At 39.1% G+C, this 21977-nt stretch overlaps 1 protein-coding gene across 2 annotated transcripts; it reads right to left on the bottom strand.

Annotated features, from left to right (window-relative positions):
- Positions 1 to 113: 113 nt before the first annotated feature.
- On the bottom strand, positions 114 to 20851 carry ahcyl1 (adenosylhomocysteinase-like 1). Of its 2 annotated transcripts, none has more exons than XM_008413285.3 (17): positions 20291 to 20851; positions 10768 to 10882; positions 9233 to 9376; positions 8011 to 8111; positions 7798 to 7900; positions 6964 to 7058; positions 6752 to 6858; positions 6238 to 6354; positions 5535 to 5598; positions 5322 to 5410; positions 5067 to 5137; positions 4819 to 4913; positions 3258 to 3356; positions 3058 to 3126; positions 2899 to 2977; positions 2645 to 2765; positions 114 to 2558 (listed from the first exon to the last, which is right to left on the bottom strand). In XM_008413285.3, the coding sequence occupies exons 1-17, from the start codon at positions 20480 to 20482 to the stop codon at positions 2552 to 2554; spliced, it is 1668 nt and encodes a 555-aa protein (XP_008411507.1). In that variant the 5' UTR covers positions 20483 to 20851; the 3' UTR covers positions 114 to 2551. The 2 variants fall into 2 exon arrangements, with proteins under 2 accessions (XP_008411507.1, XP_008411508.1); XM_008413286.3 differs by lacking the exon at positions 20291 to 20851 and adding an exon at positions 14361 to 14460.
- Positions 20852 to 21977: the final 1126 nt, after the last annotated feature.

Genomic DNA, 21977 nt, shown 5'->3' with positions numbered 1-21977 from the left:
GTTAAGGCTCATTCTGGAAGCCAGGAGGAAGTTCTTGCTGTTTTCAACTCCAATTTTATCTCTAAAATGACTCATTCTCCACACACACGCACAAAAACTCCACACTTTTAAAGTCGGTTAAAAAGCTTTGCTTTATTGCTGATTTAATGCATGAATTTACATACATAGTACACACTTAATGTAATTTTAATCACATAAAATGTTAATTAAGGTGACACAGTTGAATCAAATTAAGACAGTGACAATCATATGCCAGACATAAAGTTCATTATTTTTCTTAAAATACATCTCATATGTTAAAGCTACAATTAGTACCATAAGCAGTGGAAGGAAGACGTTACGTTTAAGTAGGTTGTTAAAAAAGGAACGACGATTCGCTAAATTAAGGTCAGCGCTGATGGTTGGTATAGAAAACCTGTTTCAAAACAAGTTTGGACACTCGTGGGATTTCCAAATTGGAGCAAATAGTGCAAATACTCAAACCCATTAAAACTTTGGGTGTACAGTTTTAATGGAAATAAAATGCAACTGTTCAAATTAGGTTTCTCTGCTGCCAGCATTTGATTCTCACAGACAGAAACTTTAGTCTTTTATTTGTTCCAATAAAAACAATAATTCTTAACCGGAAAGATCGAAATTTCTCTTTCTGGAGAAGGAAAAAAAAAATGTGTATTTTTCTTCCATTTACAACAGTGTCCCAACCTCGTTGAATACAGGGTTATAAAAAAAATCAAAAAGGCACATTCATACCACGGCCTTAAAAGGCATCATTCAGGCAAAAGGTTTTTACAGTGACAGAGATCAGGATTGGAATGTGACAGAGCAAATGGAAAGTTGGAAATAAATGAGGGGAGCTATCATTTATTGAGAGAGCTCTTGTGGCTTTACTCTTCAGGTTTTTCCCAAGTTCCCTCCAGGACAATGTAAAGCCTTTAATTTTAACACATCATGTGTCAAAACAAACTATTCCTGTTATTTTTTTTCTTTTGTTAAACTTCTGTTAATCATAAGGTTGATTTGCAGTGCTTTAAAAAAGTATTCACATCCTTGAAGCTTTTTCACCTTTTTTTTTTTTTACGTTTCAACCAGAAACTTCAAAGGATTTCATTTGATAAAGCAACACACAGCAGCATATTTGTGGAGTGAGGAAAAAAAAACAGTAATGGTTTACATTTTTTCCTATTTGTTTTACAAATAAAAATCTGAAAAGTGAGTCAAGCACTTCTACACTACCTCACTGCCCCTAGCTTACCAGTATTCATCTGAAAATGGAAAAATGATGCATTAGTCAGAGAAGTAGAACAAGAGGTTACTGTGGAGGAGCTGCAGAGATCAACAGCTCAGGTTGGAGAATCTGTCGACGACACTACTACTAGCTGTGAACTCTACAAAAAGGATTTTGGACGAGTATCAAGAACAAAGGCAAAAACTTTTACCATAAAGCCGCATAGAAGATTTAGTCAATATGTGGAAGAAAGTGTTCTGGTCAGATGACACAAAAGTAAAATCATTTTAGCTAACAGTTTTGTACTTTGCAGTGGAAAAGTGCACACCGTCCCCACTGTGTAACATGGTGGTGGCAGCATAATGCAAAGGGGATGTTTTTCTTCAGCAGGAATTATTGAGAAGTTGTCAGAGTTAATATAGGAGTCCGGAAAGGAAACCAGAAGCAGCAAGTTTGAGACGGGGGAGGAGGTTTACCTTTCAACCTAAACAACCAGAGCTACAATGAAATCTGAACCAAAGGCCTCCATCCAATCTGAATAAGTTTGAACTATTTTGCAAAGAGGAATGGACAAAACGTTAGTCTCTAAAGACGTGCAGCTCTAATTTGAGTAGAAGGCGGTTATGCAAAGCTTTGACTCAGTGGAAAGAAAAAGTGCTGGATGTAAGACTCTTCAGATTTTTATTTGTATACGTTTGGAAAATCCTGTATTCTTCAACTACCTTGTCAAAAAAAATCCCAAAAATAATATGGTTGTATTGTTACAAAAAAAATGTATATAAACACATTTTTGTTATACTTCATGATCTAGTGGATGTTACCTTTTAGGGCTTATGTGCAGGTAGCATTCAAAAATGCTTTCATGCATACAAAACTACTAAGATAATGTGCATGCCATCACAGAGCTTGCTTTGGCTCAGCCTAAACTCCGGTTGACAGAATGTGCCCATAAATTCTCCACAACACTGACAAATGAAACAGAAACGGCCATAGTTTGGCACTGCGCGTCAAATAGAGTAAACGAACAAATCAACAGCTCTGTGATCAGGAAACAAAAACTGATTAACAACTAAATACATGGAAACATCAATGCATGCAAGTAGGATGCTCTCTGAACACAAGACAGACCAATGTTAGTTCATTATATATTATAAGTTCTCTATATATGTCTTATCCTGAAATATTTAGATCTACTCCTAAGGTGCTATTAATAAGTTACATTCAGCATAAGTAAAATAATTCCTTCGTTTTGCAGTAGCTTAGAAAATAAAATAGATATCTCTGTTTATCCCAGGGCAACGTTTCGCTGAGTAGCAGACATCTTTATTAGTACCTGTAGAAGTAAAGAAGGTGTTAATGGATTTCTTTGTTGGTATTATAATAAAGCGTAATCATGGGAAATCACAAACTGACCCCCACCTGTAATAATTTGGCTTAAACGGGCCGTTCTTGTTCAGCCCCATGTACTTAGCCTGCTCATCGGACAGCTCTGTGAGGTGGGCATCAAAGTTGGGCAGGTGCAAACTGGCCACGTACTCATCTTAGAACAAAGACAGAGAGTAATTCATTATACATAAAGAGGACATCATCCTCAGCTCCAGTAAATAAATGCTGTAAACCCCTCGGGGAGTCATAAGGTGGCAGCAGGGAGCAGGATTTAGGGAAACTCCTACCCATTTTCTTGGGCAGAAGATAAACGTCTTGTTTGTATCGTCCTTCTGGAGCGTTGTACAGCTCAATCAAGGCGAGAGCCTACAGACAACACAGAGCCAACAGCAGATGTAAGACTTTTACAGCGACACTTGCAAACATTGTACTGCAATAAAGCCGACCTGAGTAGTAGCAGTGATGGACAACACGAACGTAGGCACTGTAGAACAGCTCAGATTTAAAAGACGACCCTGAGGAGAACCGGAACGCATACCGAGCCTTTATCATACGTTCAAGTAAACACACTAAATAAAATAGAAGTAAAGTCTGACGTATGTCAGGAACAGTGAGGTTTTACTGTGGACTTGTCCTGCGACTTTACCTCTGCCAGCACAATGACCCTCTTCCCATCTGGCCAGATGATGTGGTCAACCTGAGAGCGAACCCTCTCCCAGGTCAGCTCGGGGCTGCGTAGGCTCGCCTGAAGAGCACAAAGGAAAATACACACACACAAAAAAAAATTAAGAAGGGAATAATTAAAAGTCATCTGGAACTAAACCAAACACAAATGAGCTTGACTGTGCTGGGTTTCCATCACATGCGGATGAAAAGACGAGCGTAATGGTGGTAATATGACGTAAAATCACATGAAAATCAAAGCCTTGGCCTTTCTGAGGGAACAAAGAAATGTAACTATTTGATCATTTACCCATCAGTGCTTTCACCACCATGTCTATTCACTACCGAATCAGATCAGATAACAGATCAAATATATAATAACAGTTATCAGGATGAAATTCTACTCCCGGTACCCGATGATGGTCTTCTGTCTGATTTTCTTCACTCCACGCTACACAAGTTGAGATGCGGGCGATATTCACGTGCACAGCTGATTCCATGCACATTATTTTGTTAATTGACTCTGGGTTTTTCGCTTCGCATCTACGCTTTTTAAGCTTTTACTTTGATGTTCACAGTGGGAAACGGAGAGAAGCCGCATCAACTCCTTAGAGGCTCACTGTGTCTGTAACATGATGTTCCCTGCTTCCCTCAAGCATGAAAAGACACTGTGCAGCAGAGGGCGCTGTGCTGAGGGCATTTTCAATAATGGTCTTCTAATTGTACAACTCTAAAAACCATGTTTAAAGTCAGTGTATGCTTTTTTCTGTATAAAATTAACTGCAACCATCATGGATTATATTACAAGCTAAATTATTAACAATGAGACATAAACAGAGAGTAAAACAAACTGCTCTGGATGTAAACATTTTCAGCAGAAGCAGGACTGTAGCTGTAATTTTGAATCAGATATATATTATGAAACAAATCTATTTCATGTAATGTGTTGCAGGAACATTACAGTAACTTTCTTAACCAAACCGAGAAAGGTTGACCTGAGAAAATATCTGCAGCTTTCAGTCATAAATAGAGCAACCTCAAAAAATAGCTGTGTGAATAAGTATTTTTAATCTATTCCGTGAACGTGGCATTAATTTTATTACCTTTAATGAAGCATCAGACCGTGACTTGGTGTTGGCCGATGCCTGCTCTTAAATTATTCAAATCAAGTAACAGTTCGTCACTCAGGGAGTAAAAAGGAAAGATGGACATATTGGGCTGAGAAACCAAGCCAGTTTAAAGGTCATATTCCACATTCCTCACCTTTAATAATAGATGGAGCTTAACCTCTTTACCTCTAATCACCCTAATTTCTAAATCAGGAGCTTTATACTTGTGATAAATTCCAGCGAGGAATAAAACTTGAAGGCATATTTGCAAAGCTCACAGGATTATAAGAACAAAGAACATAATAGGGGTTTTCCCCCCATGAAAGTGTGTGAATGTCTGCCAACTTGAGCTTAAATCAGGCAGTTTTTTTTTTGTTTGTTTTTTTTTAATGGGAACTTTTCCATAAATAAATAATAGAAAAACAATGAAATTACCACATCGATTTCTGTATTGGAATGTCCCATATTGCAGACAATGCAGCCATTTTTCATTCGGTCAAGATGCTCTCTGGAAACAACGTTCTTGTTCCCTGCAAATAAACAAACGGAAGCTGGTGACCTCTGAAAAAAATCCCTGAATTCAAAAGGGAATGATATTTAAAACGAGACACATAATTTGCACATGGCCAACGCTGTGGCCATTAAAGCAGAAGTAACGGCTGTCACTGCGTGGGACTCCGTACCAGTGCAAGTTATCACCACGTCCATCTGCCGGATGACCTCGCTCAGCTTGACCACTCGAAATCCATCCATACTGTGCGGACACACAAACCAGATCTCAGTATTTTGTTTACGCAAGACAGGAAGTAAGCGGATTAAAAGACGACATAATAATGCACCGGTTAGCATCGCAGCTAATTCAATGCACAAGCACAGAAATTCTAGTGGCGCACATTTATTGATGGAGGAGTGCCGAACTGTAATGTGCAGTGACTCACCATGCCTGCAGAGCACAGATGGGGTCAATCTCTGTGATGCAAACAATGGCGCCAAGGGCTTTAAGAGCAGTGCAGCAGCCTTTTCCCACCTACAGATCACAAGGCAGTGCAATAAAAAGGTCAGCTGCACCAGTGGAAATTCAATCATTTCAAGTAAAAGCTTTTGTCCCTTGTTTGTTTTGTGTTTTTTTTTTAAATATAGGAATGACTCACCTCCCCATAACCACACACAACCACTTGTTTGCCTCCAAACATTATGTCCGTGGTCCTTTTCAAGCTATCAGAGAAAAGTGAAATAATCATTCAGGACCATCTTTAATTTATTATTTTACATAATTTAAAGAAAAAAAAAACAAAATGGAAGCAGTAAACATCAGGAATTAAAGACGATGTTAAATGAAACATTGTACTTTTGTCTTCACTATCAGACATTAAAACAGACTAAATGTTTCCTGTTTTAGGTTGGTTATAGTTCTAAAAAATTATTCTATTTACCAAATATCATAATAAAGTGAGGAGATCTTCCCTATTTTCTTTAAAATCTACACACACATTTCATATTGAGAAAAGAACAATGTGTGGATGCATTGAAGAAACATCTACATCATGGCATTGACAAGGTCAACGTTTTGAGATGGTTGTCAAAAAGCTCTGACCGTACTCTCATTGACTGTTTTTGGGCAGAAATAAAAAGATGTGTATGATGAAAGTGTGAAACCTGTCAATTTTAGTAAATAAAAACAAACAATACTCCTCCTGTTATTCTTGCATTTAAAACGGATTTTATTTTGGTAATCCAAAAGTCTTTTAACAGGAAAAAAGATTAGTCTGATTAATGTTGGGCAGTGTGAAAAAAGCCCACGAGTCTTTTTATACAGCCTACTGTAAATATTTAAAACGTTCTAATCTTGCTCACCCATCCAGAATAGATTCGCGGCAGCAGTAGAGATTGTCAAACTTCTGCTTCGTAACCGAGTCGTTCACATTCATCGCAGGGACACACAGCTTACCCGCCTTAGACAGCTGATACAATCTGAGAAGACACAGCAGGAAGTGCGTTTAGGCCAATCGGGTCACATGACACCTTTGCTCATATCCAATGAAAGCGAGACGCCAGTCTTTATGACACTGAGCTTTCTGGAGCCTCTCGCTAATTGAGTCTATGGAAGCGTATATTTTGGCTGCGTCATGTTTCTCCAATTCCCCGAAGTTACATAAGGGCAAAGTCCTCTTAAGCCCACAGTGACATGTATCAATACCAACATGACCTCTTCGACACCCTTGCTTATTGTTCCTGTTGACACAATATTCAGAATATTTATAAGCAAATGCATTCAGGTGAAGCCCGACTTTTCCAGGAAAACAGAGAACAAATTGGAAACGAGAAGCAGAAACAGAGGCTTGAAATGAAAACGACCAAATTGTCTCACCTGTGAACGCCAGTGACGCTCTCCTCCACGATCCCTCGGACCTTCTTGAACACGCTGGGATACTTCTTGTAAACCCAGTGGGTCAAATCTCCACCATCGTCCAAGATCTTTCATTTGAACCAAAGAGGAGATCGGTTAACTGCATCAAAGATTTAGGGAGGCCCCAGAGAGCGAGAGGTGTTAAATTCATGATGCAACTGCACTCATAATACCATATTGGCCTGCCAGCCGTCGCTGTTGACACAGCGATCAATGCACCACCAGAAGTCGTCCTCTGATTCACCTTTCCACGCAAACACAGGTACACCTGCAGGAAGCAGCACACACACACGACGGGCAAAGACGGAAGCCCATTAGGGTGGGATTATTACATAATAAAAAACACAAGCATGAAACGGTTAACTTTCTAGGTCACCGAGGGTTCATTCAGACTTACTACTAAGATGAAGTAAAACCTAATCTACTTTTATCCGTTAAAATGCAGGTCGCTACAATAACAGGATTTTATTTTTGCCTGGATTACAAATTTGATAGCTGGGGCTAACCCACACGCTGTATTTACTAATGCCGTTCTTCAAGGTTTTGAGGCAAAACTTAAAATACAAAATAAAACAACAAACAAACAAATTAGATTGAAGAATCTAAAATTAATTTTTGTCTGTTTTGTAGCTCGGGATTCCAATCAAAGTTAAAGGAAAAGTCTCTATCTGGATGCTTTTGATACATTCAACTATCGATACTTATTACTGGTCTACTGACTGTGATTATATGAAAAATACTCTCTAACAACCCATAGATAATGTCCACAGTGAAAAAGAGATTGTGTTGCTGCTGCAGGTTTGCTAATGAAAAAAAAAAGGTTTTCTCATTTTTTCTCCCTGTTATTCATACACTTTGTAAAATTCAGATGATTTATTATGTTGCTGTTCAGGACAGTAAATCTCGACTTCATGTTGCCAAGCGATTCATTTCAGAAAGCGTCATGCTTTAAACCAGTAGATTACACAGAAAAAGCCCCACAAGCTTCTGGAGGGGACGAATCTCACCAGTTTCAGCGAGAGCAGCGGCCACCTCGTTTTGAGTGGAGTAGATGTTACAGGCAGTCCAGCGGCACTGGGCCCCGAGGGCCACCAGAGTTTCAATCAGGACCTAAGAGGGGATGACGGATTGCACACACGTGTATAAAAAGTTAGAAGACGTGAGCTGTAAAGAAACATCAGCTGGGCCCGCAGAGGACAGGACGAGAGGACAGAACATACGGCGGTCTGAGCAGTGATATGGGTGCAGCCCACTATCTTGGCCCCGGCCAGGGGCTTCTCCCCCTGGGCTCTCTTCCTCAGCGAGATCAGGGCAGACATGTCTGTGAAGCAAAAATATATAAAACTTAAAAGCTACGAACATTTGTTTCTCACTTGAAAACTAATTTTAAGGGGTTTTTTTTTGTGGTTTTTTCAATAAAAATAAAAAATAAAAAATAAATCTGTTTCAGCGAATCAGTTTCTCTGATAAGTGTAGATTTATGGATTGGACATAAAGATATGCTATAATTTGAAAAATACAAATGAAAATTTACCATCTACAAATTATATATTTTAACTTTTATATTTCAGGTGTTCAAGTAAGGAATAAGTAAATGAAACGTTATTTTAAATGCTGGAAATGTTTAAAGATAGAGTCAAATTCTGTATTTTCCAACATGCTTGGGGAACCCCTGAGATAAACATGGGTGTGATGATTGGTATAAAAATGCTACATGAATCAGAGCATATACGCTACGTTTGTACTTTTAATAAAGAAACGATAAGAGTCTGAGTTTGATTGGAACGAGTGAATCAGTAACAGCATTTTTTTTTTAAATAAAAAAGTAATAACAACAATCTCTTCCTACAAGACGGTTATAAAAAGAACGGCAGGAATATGACAAACTACTAGAACAACAGCAACATACCATCTACAGCCCTGCAGATTTAAAGCCTAATAAACACTTGTCAGGCGTTCACATATTTCCCTTGAACAATGTAAACAGCTAGAAACACAGCAGACAGAAGAGAGAGACTACAGCACCGCATCTTTGAGCGTTGAAAGTAAAAGGACGTACGAAACGATAAAAAACAAACTGATCCGTAATAATGTTTTCAGAATGACATCAGTACTGCATAAGATAGGGTCTTAACTGCTGTGAAATTAGAAGATAAATTATAGCAAGTCGTGTAGTGGTAGTAAGCGGGGGTTTTTTTTGGCAAATATCCAGGAATAAGAAACTGCTTTCTTTGTTTGGTTCTTTGTTTTTAGAAGTTTTAAAAAGCAGTCTACTATGCACACTGCCAAACAGCAAAACGAGTTTGTTTCCTTTCACTGCAGAGCAGAAAAAAAGCTGCAAACTCAAAACTACACTAATCAGGAAACTACTGTTTGGGTTTCAACTTCTGCAAAGAAAAATCTATATTATCTTCTACATAGCTGTTACATCCGTGTGGGCACCTTGCTCTGCTATTTCAATTTCCCGCCGTCCGAATTCAGCCTGTTTGATGTTCTTCACACAGAAGTTGGTGCTGCCGTGGCTGTTGACCTGGGCTTTGTCCCGGGGGGAGGTTTCATCATCCGAGCTGTCGGTGTAGGAAGCAGCTGGAAAACGAAGAACACAAAAGCTCACTTTTGTGTTAAAACACACGAGCGGAGGCAATAATGAAATCTACACTTTACATCTATTGTGAGAAAGAAAGGACCTCTGTGTGCACTTCCTGTGTGTGTGTGTGTGTGCGTGTGTGCGTGCGTGCGTGCGTGTGTGAGTGCGTGTGTGCGTGCGTGCGTGTGGACCTGTGTATATTTACGGCGCCTTGTAAAAGTATTCACACCCTCTGAGCTTTTTTTTTTTCCCCACATTTTGTCACATTCCAGTCACAAAATTTTATTGGAATTTTATGTGATAAATCAATGCAAAGTAGAGTATAATTGTGAAATAAGAGGATAATCACAAATGGTTTAAAAAGAATTTATAAGAGTTGACAACACTGGTGTTAATTTGTACTCAGCCCACCTGGATCAGTACTTTGTAGAACCAGATTTACCTACAGCTTTAGCAGAAAGTCTTTCAGTGGAAGGATCAGCTTTGAAAAGTCCAGAGACTTTTCTTGCTAATTCTTATTTACAACATAGCTGCAACTAAGTCAGAATGGATGTTAATAACATCTGTTTTTAAAATATGTCCACAAACTCTCTAACAGCTCTGGACTTTGGCTGAGCCAATTTTACACATTAATGTATTTTTGAACAAAACTATTCCATTGTAGTTCTCAGTCTATTTTAAGGTTGTTTTTCTGCCGGTAAGGTAAATTTTTTCTGGTCTCCTGCAGAGTATTTAGCTCCATCCACCTTCCAATCAGCTCTGATCATATTCCCAGTAGCTGCTAAAGAAAAGCATTCCCACAGCATGACGCAGCCCCCACCATGTTTCACAGTGAGAAATAGCACTTTTATTTTTCCTTCACCCAGGTAGCTTTGATTAAAGACAAAATGTTACATTTGGTCTCATCTAACCAAACACCTTCCTCGACAAGTTAGCTCTGGTTTATATACCTCACTCAACCCACAACAGGAATCGAACCTATTAGTTAGAACAAAAAGATCCTGATAAACTGAAATTATGCTATATAAATAAAATCACCTTAACTTACCTGAAGTCTTCACATGGCATATAGTACATGGTTTTATTTTACCAAATTCATTAGCCTAACATCATAAAGTCTGTTTTTCTACCTACCATCGGTTTCCCTTACTTTGTAACTACCTTGTGTTTCTCCATCACCTAAAGTCCAGATAAAAGATTGAAATTTGTGGCTTCTATGTGAAACATGTGAAAAAGCTGAAGAGGTTTAACGTTTTCAACTCAGTGTACAGTGTACTGCTCTGTTAAAGCAGAGTGTTGCTTTAACAGATGTCTTTCAAAATAATATGTGATATGTATGTGTGTTATAAAAACATGAATGCCCATACTGAAACCTTGGGGTCCACAGTACCTGAGCTGTAGCTGTCTGTGGAGGACTGTGAGATGGAGCGTGAGAGCGAGCGGCGACCCGCCTTGGTCGGAAACTTGCTGAACTCCTGCTTGTCCTCTGCATTCGCAAACTGGATCTGAAAAACAGTCAGTCAGATGCAACACTGAAATCACACGCAGACAGGGACAGAAAGCCTCATTGCCACACATTAGCAGTGTAGATGCTCGGTAACATGCTTACGTAACTGCTTATATTTGAACTCATTTTGCTGTTTCAGCCTCAAAACTGTCCTTTGAAAAAAAAGAAAAAGGTGGAAATCAGCTCATTTTTGCAAAACGCAGGTGGATCAGGAGGAAGAAAGCTGCTGCTTATTTTTAGACGCGCTCCGCTGCTCTGTGATTTATGCTTTGTACAGATACACAGGCTCGAGTTGTTGTCGGGGGCTATTTGTTTTTCATCATGCTAACCGAAGCCTTCAAAGCGCCACAGATCAAAGCCCTGGAAACACATGAATCAGAACAGCGAAAGCTTGATTAGCGTCTGTATGTTGTACACTTGCTTTTCATAAAAGTCGTAACTGTTCGAGAATCTGGTCTTTGGTTCCAGCATCAGAACACATTTTTCAAGCTTATGAGCTTTAAGACAGATGTAAAGAAATATTCTGTTACATCACAGTCCCACACGTAATGCTGTTCCTCAGCACTTTACAGCAACACAAGGTCTCCAGGGTCGTTTCATTTTGCACATTTTGTGTTTCGTATAATTTGTGATAGAAAAAAAAAATACAAGCTTGGACCAGTCCTCTCAGAAACTAGAGATGCACACTGGACTGGAGTCACCCGAATATCAGCTTGATTGACCCTTATCGATGATCACCTGGTCAGAAAGTTGAAGATTCAATCTTCATCTTTTTTTTCTGATCTGTGAGCTTCACACAAGATGTCGGTAACAAAGTAATGCAGAAATCAAAATTAATGCATTAATTTCAATTACTTAATTAAGGAAAGAAAATCTAGTTTAAAAAATTTATAGTTCAATTGATTATGAAGTATAAAACTGTTGTCAAACAGCTGATAAAAAGGAACAATCTGGACAAATCACTACTGCAGAATTACACGCCGATCTGCAACCTCCCATTCATCAGCAAAGTTACAGAAAAAGCTGTTTAAACAATTAAATAGCTTACGATAGCTAACGATAACCAACCACTTTGACTCCTTCCAGTCTGGTTTTTGTGCTCACCACAGCACAGAGACTTGCCTAGTCAAAGCATTCAATGATATCCACATACAAACTGTGGGAGAACCACAGTGCTGGTTCTGTTGGACCTCAGTGCAGCTTTTGACACTGTCGACCATGACATTTTACTGAATCGACTGGAGAGTTGGGTCGGACTCTCCGGTCCAGTGCTCAACTGGTTTGAATCTTACATAAAGAACAGAGATTTCTTTGTTTCAATTGGAAACTTCTCGTCAAAGAGGTCATAGGTCACATGGATTGACCTTGGATTGACCAAGGACCCCTCTTATTCAATATTTATATACTTCTACTAGCTCAGGTTATAACAGGAAATAAGATCAGTTACCATAATTACACAGATGATACACAGCTCTATATTATGATGTCATCAGGTGACTCTGAACCATCCAATCACTGAACAGATACTTAGAACAGATAAATGTGTGGATGTCCCAAAACTTTCTCCACCTGAACAGAAACAAAACTAAAGTTATTATTTTTGTACCTAAAGAGGAGCGATCTAGAGTCAATGCAGCACAAAGTCGGCCTTCTATCACCTAAAGAACATCTCCAGGATTAGAGGACTTGTGTCTCAACGAGATCTAGAGAAACTCATCAATGCGTTTATCTTTAGTCGCATTGATTACTGCAGCAGCGTCTTCACAGGTCTGTCCAACAAATCAATCAAATAGCTGCAGCTGATCCAGAACGCTGCTGCTCGCGTTCTGACTAAAACCAGGAAAATAGAGCACATATTTTCCTGGTTTGTGCTCTATTTTCCTACAGGGAGCTACACTGGCTCCCTGTAGCTCAGAGAACAGACTTTAAAATACTGTTAGTTTATAAATCACTGAATGGCTTAGTACCACAACACATTAAAGATCTGCTGTTGTTGTACCAACCTTCCAGACCCCTCAGGTCTTCTGGTTCTGTTCTGCTAGTTTGGTTCAGAACCAGAACCAAACTAGGAGAAGCAGCATTCAGCTTCTATGCATCACAAATTTGGAACAAACTTCCAGAAAACTGTAAAACAGCTGAAACACTGAGTGCCTTTAAATCTCGACTAAAAACCCACCTGTTTAGAGTTGTATTTGAAACATAATCAATTACAAATTTAATGATGGCATTTGACTTAATGTAATGTTTTGATTGTTGATTATATGTTGCATGACTTTGTGCTTTTGTTTGTTATGATGTAAAGCACTTTGAAATGGCTTGCTACTGAAATGTGCTCCACAAATAAAATTTAATTGATTGATTATCGCGCTTTGATGTTGCGTCCGTCTGTCTGTCAGACAGCGCTGTGTAAAGTCGTAACACTGTACAGTGTCATCCAATCATGGCTGATCTCCTTGCAGACGCACAGACAAAATGCAGAACATTTTTTCTGTAAGTCCTCTCTAACTCGCGATCATTCGACTTCTCTGTCTTGGTGGTGTTGCAATGCTGCATTAAGTCAGTCATCAATTTCCCACATACAGTTCACACCGCTCCCCTTTTGAGACAGTTCGTGACAATGCTGTCGGCCTCCCTCGACCTCTTATTTTCAATGTCCATAACTTGTGTTTGGAGTGCAAACTGTTGAGCAGGCCGCTGGAGTTGACAAAACACACAAGGAAGATGAATCGGTGGGCCACACAGCTACTAGAACAAAACCCCCGAGCAACGTGCACTACAGCACATACACTGGCCCAGAAGCATGACAGAACAGCTCAGCCTTGATAGAAATTGCTAAGGAGTAGCAACTCAAAGACTTACATAAATACAACTCTTAGCCAAAAAGTTAAGAGAAGCATCATGTGGCTCAGTTTTCAGGAAGTGACCTCACGGTTGGATGGAAGAAGTTCGTTCTCCTACAAAATACTGACGAGATAACACAAAACATAGTAGTTTCAGTCTCTTAACTTCTTGACCTTATGATCCCTCGTCCCAATGTTCATCACACCTCGACTTCAGCAGTCTACCATGCAACTGAAGAGAAACTCAAGAAGCTTGGGAGTCTGGGTGAGCAGAGCAGATCTCTGCATGGCTCTGTTTTCACAACCAAGACTGTGGCCTTTCTCACACGCTTGGAAAACAGTATATTGAGTTTTCCTCTGGATCGTTTTATGTGGATTCAGCACACACTTTGCATTTTCCTTTCTCGACTGGTAAACATTTAAATAAGACCATACTCCTTGTTACGACGTACGGTAATGTAAATGATGGTTACTGGTTTTGCTACCTGCGATAACATCACAAAGCCTTTGTAGTTCAATGCAAAACAGTGCTAGTAGGATACCGTAACCCGTCTCAAGTCATCCAAACTGATCTCTGCCTGGGAATTCCAATATCTAGAAGGATAGGTTTCCTGTGAACCATTACAAGCAACTCACCTGTTCTCTCCCATGTCCATGCTTGTGGGCCATACCTGCCGGTCACTGTCTACTGCGCTCTTCAGCTTTCTAGCCTACCTCTCTGAGTCCTGTGTGTGTGTGCGCGCGATGGTACCAGGTGTCCCTGATGCTATTATCCCAGAACACTCCCAGGCAGCTCAGGGGGAGGTTCCCACCTATTACCGTAATTTCTAAATGGCCAACTTTGGCTAAAACAGGCCAGGACGTAAAAAGAGAGGTCAATTTCAAACAAGCCTGTCTCTCTTTCTCTCTCTCGCCGTTTGCTCCACATTGTCCTTGACAACTCGCTGCTGAAGGCTTCAGTTTTTATTTTATGGGGATTTTTTTTTTTTTTTAAGTCCAGCTAGAGCATTGTACGAACCAGAGTTATGACGACACCACCACGCAAACAAGTACAAAAACACATTTGCTGGAGCTCGTATTTTCAGCTTGAGTTCCTAATTTGCAGCACTAAATGTACTAGGATTGGCAGGAGGAATTAAACCTGTTCTCCATTAGCCTTCTGCTGCATCATTAGGCATCTCTTTAGACCCATCCTGCAGCTAAAAATACCCTTTCTCTCTCAGATAACAGGCCAGGTCAAAGACTTAAGCCGTAGAGTGTTACAGTCGGTCAGTGGCGTAAAGGCTCAGTGTGGCACCCGACATAAGGCAACCAAAACTACTTAACCAGACACCGCCACTGCGGCTCTATGGCACCATCTAACTGTAATCCACACACATCCTCGCCGCCAACTGCTCACAGCCGCTGCATTCAACAAGTCAAACACAGCCAGAGCAGCGGGTAAAACAGAGCACACGGCAAGGCGAGTTTCAAGTGAAGTATAATGCTGAAGTCAGCACACTCCTCCTGGTATGCAAAGGCTGCTGTTTAAATCAATGCATGCATGACCGATTACGCCGTGTTGTGCAAAAAACACACTGTGAACTAATCCTGCCTTCCTCACAGACTATGTGACCTGGAGCTGAAACTATAAGTTCTCCTGATTAAGATAGCGCACAGCCTTATTTCATGAATAAACACCTGCAGTACAGCCACACTGATTTAAAGGGGAGAACAGATTTTTTTTTCTCTGTTCTGTTAAGATGCTATATTCAGTCATTAACTTGCGGTAAATAACTCTCTTGGGGTCTTTACTTTAATACTTTAATTAAACCAGGATTCTTTTCACTTTTTTTAGGTAACAGGGCATCAGAGAAAGTCTAAGTTAGAGGTTGGCCATATTAAAGCTAACATCCTAAAATATGCTTAACGCATTTCATGTTGCAGAATGTTGCAGAAACAATCGGTCCCTTCTGTGTGAGTCACTGTGCATGAATGAACAGAAAAGTTTTGAAGTTCAAGTTATTTTATCATCAAAGTGAAAATGACAGTAGAGTTACCTACTTCAGGTTGGGTACTGACGTCACTTTGAAGAAAATCTAACATTTCCATATGAATGTTTTAATTTGATAAAGGAGGTAGTAAAATGAACTAAATATCCTGAAAGTAAGGGGAACGGTGCAAAACAAGACTTGTGAGGATGAGTTGTAATGCTTCCTTAACTAACTTGAGTTTAAAAAAAATAATAATTAGAACTGAGACAGAGGGTCTAAGTTTATTTTGTTTGGTATCTTCACGTCATCTAGTTTCCACTGCGTGATACTCACACTCGGTATGGAGTGTGAATATCACCCCAGGAGAGGGTGATACACTCCTGTGGCAAATGTGTAATCACTTGCATGAAGGGTTTACTGGACTGAAAATGATGAATGTGGGACAGTCTTTAGAGGATCTGAAAGCTTTCACGTTGAACCTTCGTTTTGCAGTCCTCCCCCTTGTCCACCTTATCTCATTACAGCATTAACTTTGATTCCTCATCATTTCAGAGCATAATCCGTTCTGCCTTACCCAGACCTCTCCGTCTTGCACTGTGGAAAAAGATTCAAAATGCAAAACATAAACTATTGAGAACTATTTGGGGGAGACATTAGATAATCTCACAATAATACAGGACATTAATCGAATCTATCAAAAGCTGAGGAACTTAATATGACTATAGTCAAAAGGAGAAGAAAGCAAACTGTTTACTTCTATTTGTTCAGCTATAAACTGTAGAAAAAGGTTAGTCCCAAACCCCAGAGATGCTCCATCAACATAAAATAGTTGATGTATTCTTAACCAAGGTTTAGAGTTGAAAAAGATTTTTATATTTACTTGACCATTTTAGAGTCCCAGAATGTTTTAGGCTCTGAGCTGATATTTGAATTTGAATTTCTAACCTAACCAATATTTTCCAATCCAAATGTTTTTAGACATTTAGTGATGTTTAAATTCCCTTCAATATGTACATCAAATATATACAAGTGAATATTACTATAATATACTGCTCAAAAAAATAAAGGGAACACTTCAGTGTTCAATTAAATGTTAAAGTGTTCCCTTTATTTTTTTGAGCAGTGTACATTCCTGCTATAATAGGATTTTATGTTCACATAGGAGGCGCTGTGTCTGTTATATCATATTAACACCCAGTTGAACTTTTCCACACTTTGACACATAATTAACCACAAAGGTCAATGTATTTTGTGGAGCTTGTTCATGGTAGACCAAGACAAAGTGCAGAGGAAGGAAAACTGACACATGCTCTTTTTAAGTCTTCCAAATACAGAACACATTTTTATTAATATCTTTGAAAAACCACATGTGCTTTGCCTTGCACTTCATAATTCCTCCCTTCTTTGTGTTGGTCTGTCACCTAAAACCCTAACAAATCCCTTTTAGGGTTTGTGGTTTAACTATGCCAAAATGTGGAGAAGATCAATACTGCGAATAAGTTTGCAAGGCACTGTAAACATGATATAACCAAACTTCAAAGTGAGCACGCAGCAGTCCACACCTCCACAGGGATCAGATACAAAATGATGATGCAGGAACAAATTCGATGTGAGTAAGTCCCGTTACAGGGGGTGGCGGGTGGGGGCAGGGGTGCGTATTGCATAACTGTTTTGTATTGAAAAAAAAAAAGGAGGAGGCAGAGGTTTGCTGTTCTTTGACTCACCCACCATCACACTCACTCAGTCAAATTTGTAGAATTGATTGTATTTATTCACCACACATTTTTCAGACCGTCAAAGTCAATGCGGAGTAAACCAAAACAGTTTCAAAGTTTGTCTTCTTACAATGATTTGCAGAAGTCGTTTTGACTCATTTTGCAAACAGGTGTCTGAGTCAGACACTGGACGCTCAGTTTTATTCATAACAAAGCGTTGTTTTCATAAAGCTGATGCACATTCCTATAATTCAATATGTTTGGAAACAGGCCCCCCGGAGGCAGCTCACAGTCCACACAATGTTGCCTGTCAGACAGTAAGGAGGTCTAAACTAATATTTTAAAGTCTCTGAGCCCCGCTGCTGGGAACGCAGATATCTTTGCTATCTTTTTGTAATTTTTTATGTAATTTGATTCATATTATGAGTATGCAACTTGGTATGAGACAAGCTGTCTTTACAAAAGCTAAATCGCAAACACAGACACACAGTAGGTGTAGGACAAAGACAAAGATTTAACGTTCAAGTTGATTATTTAGCAAAAATAAAGTGAGTATAATATCTATGTTTCCATGACATTGGAAATATGTGGAAACAACCTTCTTTTAATCTGCAGAAATTACATATCGTTCTTACACGTTTATGTGTTTCTACATAGTAAGTTGGACTCATTTAAAGCTTTTCCTGTGTTTGTTGCAAAAGCAAAGCAGATTGTGAGGCGAAATCTGCAATGAGACTTTTTTTTAATATAGGAAACGGAATCGTCACCAGTGTGGATTCAAATCTATGACTAATTTTATGCAAATAATATGCAATCTAACATTTGAAGGCTAATAAAACTGTATTAGTTTTATTATTAAAACTAATAAAGAACTTTCATGTAATTTATGTCCCATTTGGAAGATATTGCTGAGTCACAAGAAATAAAACAAGGACGTAGAGGTATTAAGGATGGCAAAAATAAACATAAAACAACAACAGAGTGAAAGCTTATCCTGCTGTGAGAATCTCAGCCTTCCAACAACTACTGTAAAACCATTTTACCAAGTGTTGTATATTTATTTCAGGATGTTATATATTCAGGGGAAAAAATACAAAAAAGAATGGCTATTTCTGGAGGCAAGAAAAACAAACATCTTCTCCTCTAAATGTGAGCCGGTTCTCAGAAACACGGTCCTCGACCTGCAACCAGCAGTGGATAAACACTCAGATTTATCCAGTGCTGGGAACCAGCAGTGGACGTGTAATATGAACATCCGACTAGAGAAAGTCTTTTTTGTTTTGTGCCGTTGTAAAGCAGCCAAGACATTCAAAGTCTTTTCCCTCAGGTGCACAGTGTGCAGTAAATACACTCTTATCAAGCTGCTCCAAAAACTGACGATGCCCACCCACATGAGAAGCCTGAGCAATAAGTCACAGCTGACCGAGTCAACAGTGACAGAGTTAAACAGTTGGATTGATTGGACTGGTTAACAGAGCTGGATGCACTATTCCACTCTTTCCTGGCCAACTTGATATCCAGTTTTCTTTGCCAAGTCCCAATTTGACTTAAATTTGACATTTTATTTCTAAGAGCAATCAGACATCAAAGGAAAAATATGTACATTAGTTTCTTTTGTAGAAAGGGTGATTTTGAGCTAAAAATAAAGAAATAAGATTATCTTCATTGATGCATCAAAGCACAGTAATATATTTCAAATTAAACGTAAAAGAAATGCATCAAAGTACATCATTGAACAGAAGTCGTGGGGTACATTACTTTGGATACATTTAATGAAGAGAAAATGGAAAAAAGGCCTTTCCAGGATCTGATCATGTATTTTTTTCACTTTACCAAGGACTGAAATCAAGGATTTAATATAGTATATATATTTTATTAATACTGCATAGGAACATAAAGAAAAATCAAAATCAGTTTTCTTTCAAGTATATATTCTAATATATTTTAATTTTGAAACAACTCAGATTGTTTGAAGGACTTAAACCTTATTTTTAAAAGTGGCTTGTAGAAGAAGTAGCTTTTAATCCAATCGAAAATTTAAAAAAGCATGCAACAAGAATACCCTGTAATAAGCCTGTGTTCCTAACCTCTATTGAATTTTTATTAAATTCAAAGAAATGCATCAAAGTACATGCTCTTGGTTAGAGTGAAAATAGAGGTGGCTGTAAGCCTTGAATCACTTAATAAACAGAGTTTATTTTCTTTTATAATATCTGACCTGCCAGTCACTGAGCAGAGCCGTTCAAGGGAAAGTTGGCTGATTCTGATTCTTGCTCGATTGATTGATACTCATCTTTTTACAATTTCAACATCCACATTCCTGCACCTCTAAGAAAAGCTACATAACCACAGGTTATGCGGGGTTGAATGTTTTCTCACAGAAAATCCAGGGCATTAACCACCACATACTTAGTGTGGAAGCGAGCTTACTAAGGCCTTACATGTAAGCTTTAAGGTTTGGTTTCCTAAACAAAGAATATTTACATTTACACTGTATAGAAACGGTATAAGAATACCTAACGCTTGACGGTAATACCGTTTAAAATGACATGTCACATCAGTATTACAATAGAAGTTGTAATTCTTCTATAAAGACTTCTGTCAAACCAGGTGAAATGGGAACAAATACATATGTCCCACTGTAACTACTAACCCGACTGAATTCCGACTACCCTGCTTTTTAATACTAACTGTACTAAATATTAAAGAATGTGGCTTTGCAGCGCATTCGCTACGGTTTCTTCCCCCATACTGTCCAGCAGTAGCCTACTTGACTGCAGCACAGTTCTCCGCACCAACGTGAACGTGTCCTCCTCACATGTGACCGGCTGTTCTTTGCCCAATGGCAGCAAGTGATGGCGGGCATCACGTTTCTTACCTTCTTCACCGACTTCAGAGTCGGGACTGCGGTGAACGCCGCGGAGGGCATCTCTCCAACGTTCATGTTCACATCGCTGCTGTTCTTGCTGACGGTCAATGCGGAGTATTTTTCCGCGACGTTTTCGGTCTCTTTGACATATTTGGTCGCCTGCTTGACCTCCGTTTTGCTATCCACTGCCGAGTCTGTCATCGCATCTAAGTGATGCTAAAAGAAGGAGGAGATGAGAGGGGGGGGGAAAAAAAAGAGAAGCCGGTTGTCTGTGGAGTTTAAACTAACGTTAGCCCCGTCCGTCGCCTTCTTTGCTCTTTGGTGTGTGGTTTTAAAATGACCGAACAGATCCTGTAATCTATATAAGTAAGAAGTAGGCGCTTAGGTCAAGTTTTCTGGCTTCTTTAATTCCCTAGACGCGCTGCGGAGGCAGTTGCTGGTCCTGCGTTGTGCTGTCAACCTCAGACAGAAGCATCTCTGATGGGAGGGGGCGGTAGGCTCAGCCTGTCACCTGAGGAAGTAGGCTGTGTTCAGGCGGTGATGGTAAACACAGCGCTCCAACCGGAGGACAGGATTCAGAACAGAAAGAGGGGAAATTGTATTCGTAAAGAGTTTTCATGGTATTTACTTCCTACTTGCATAACTCGTCGTCAGTTTGCATAAAGCAAACCTTAGTCCGTGAAGCCTGTTTGACCGTTGCCAAGGAGGCTGAGAACAAGTCCCGCCTTCTTTGCTATGATTGGTTGACTCTGAGATCCATTTAGACAATCCACCGCTTCTGATTTGCTGCGCTTATTAAGCTTAGAGGGTCCTGAATAGGGATAGATTGAAAAAAAACCCCACATTTTTAAATAATTTCAACCGGTTTTAAACATTAATATAATGAATTGGGCAGGGTCGTCGGAGAGAGAATACTCGAGTACATAGAAAATACTCGAGATATTATGTACTGTTACGTATCAGTTTGCATATATTGAATGAAAACCAAAAAGTAAAAAAAAATGAATAATTGTTTTTTTTTTAATGGTCCGAAGGGTAATGGTGTATTTAAAATAAAAATGGGCAATCTAGGAGTAACACGTTAAATTTTTGTTTTGATTTGCTTAGATATTGAAGATTGACATTTTTAATAAAAAATATTTTTATAAAGCCTTAAAGAGCATTGTTTTGTGCCTTAAGACCTTAGGTGAAGCTCCAAATTAAGCAACAGTAGGGGTCTCCCTCCAACCTATATGACAGCATCCTAATCAAACTAAAGAAAACCTGGCTCATAGTGTGTCACTCCAGAATTATAAGTTCCCCCCCATCGTACATCCCTTTGAAAAACTTTCTGCAGAAGCCACTGTACCTCTAGAAAAAATAATGTATTGAGGCCAAAAGGCTTTGGGGTCACATGTCTTGGAAAGAAGGGAACGATGTAAATTCATTACACAACCAGGTGCAAATAAAGTCCTACTATTATAAATCATATTATTTTCCATCTCACATTTATTTGCAAGTTACTGCTGCAAGTTACAGTGTATTTTCTTGACATGAATGGACTGTCTGTCAAAAATTTGAATAAATTTGTAAAGTGGAAAAAAAAGTACAACTTTCCTTTATTTTTCTTAATAAAATTTCTGAAAGAATTAAGTACCCTTTTTGTTTTTATAATCATTTATAAAATCCAGTGCAACTAACTGCCACTTCCAATTAT

The sequence above is a fragment of the Poecilia reticulata genome, chromosome 7, assembly GCF_904066995.2.
Source record: "Poecilia reticulata chromosome 7, P_reticulata-male-v2, whole genome shotgun sequence".
NCBI classification, from domain to species: Eukaryota; Metazoa; Chordata; class Actinopteri; order Cyprinodontiformes; family Poeciliidae; genus Poecilia; species Poecilia reticulata.
Note: the sequence above shows the minus strand (reverse complement) of the source record. Positions and strands in the feature narration are given on the sequence as shown.

Excerpts from the sequence above, each read along its gene's own strand:
- ahcyl1 (XM_008413285.3), bottom strand. The coding sequence starts at position 20,482 with ATGACAGACTCGGCAGTGGATAGCAAAACGGAGGTCAAGCAGGCGACC. Across the intron at positions 7,059-7,797 it reads CGCTGCTCTCGCTGAAACTG|GTGTACCTGTGTTTGCGTGG; the intron begins GTGAGATTCGTC and ends TGCTTCCTGCAG. Across the intron at positions 5,411-5,534 it reads TTGTGTGTGGTTATGGGGAG|GTGGGAAAAGGCTGCTGCAC; the intron begins GTGAGTCATTCC and ends TGTGATCTGTAG.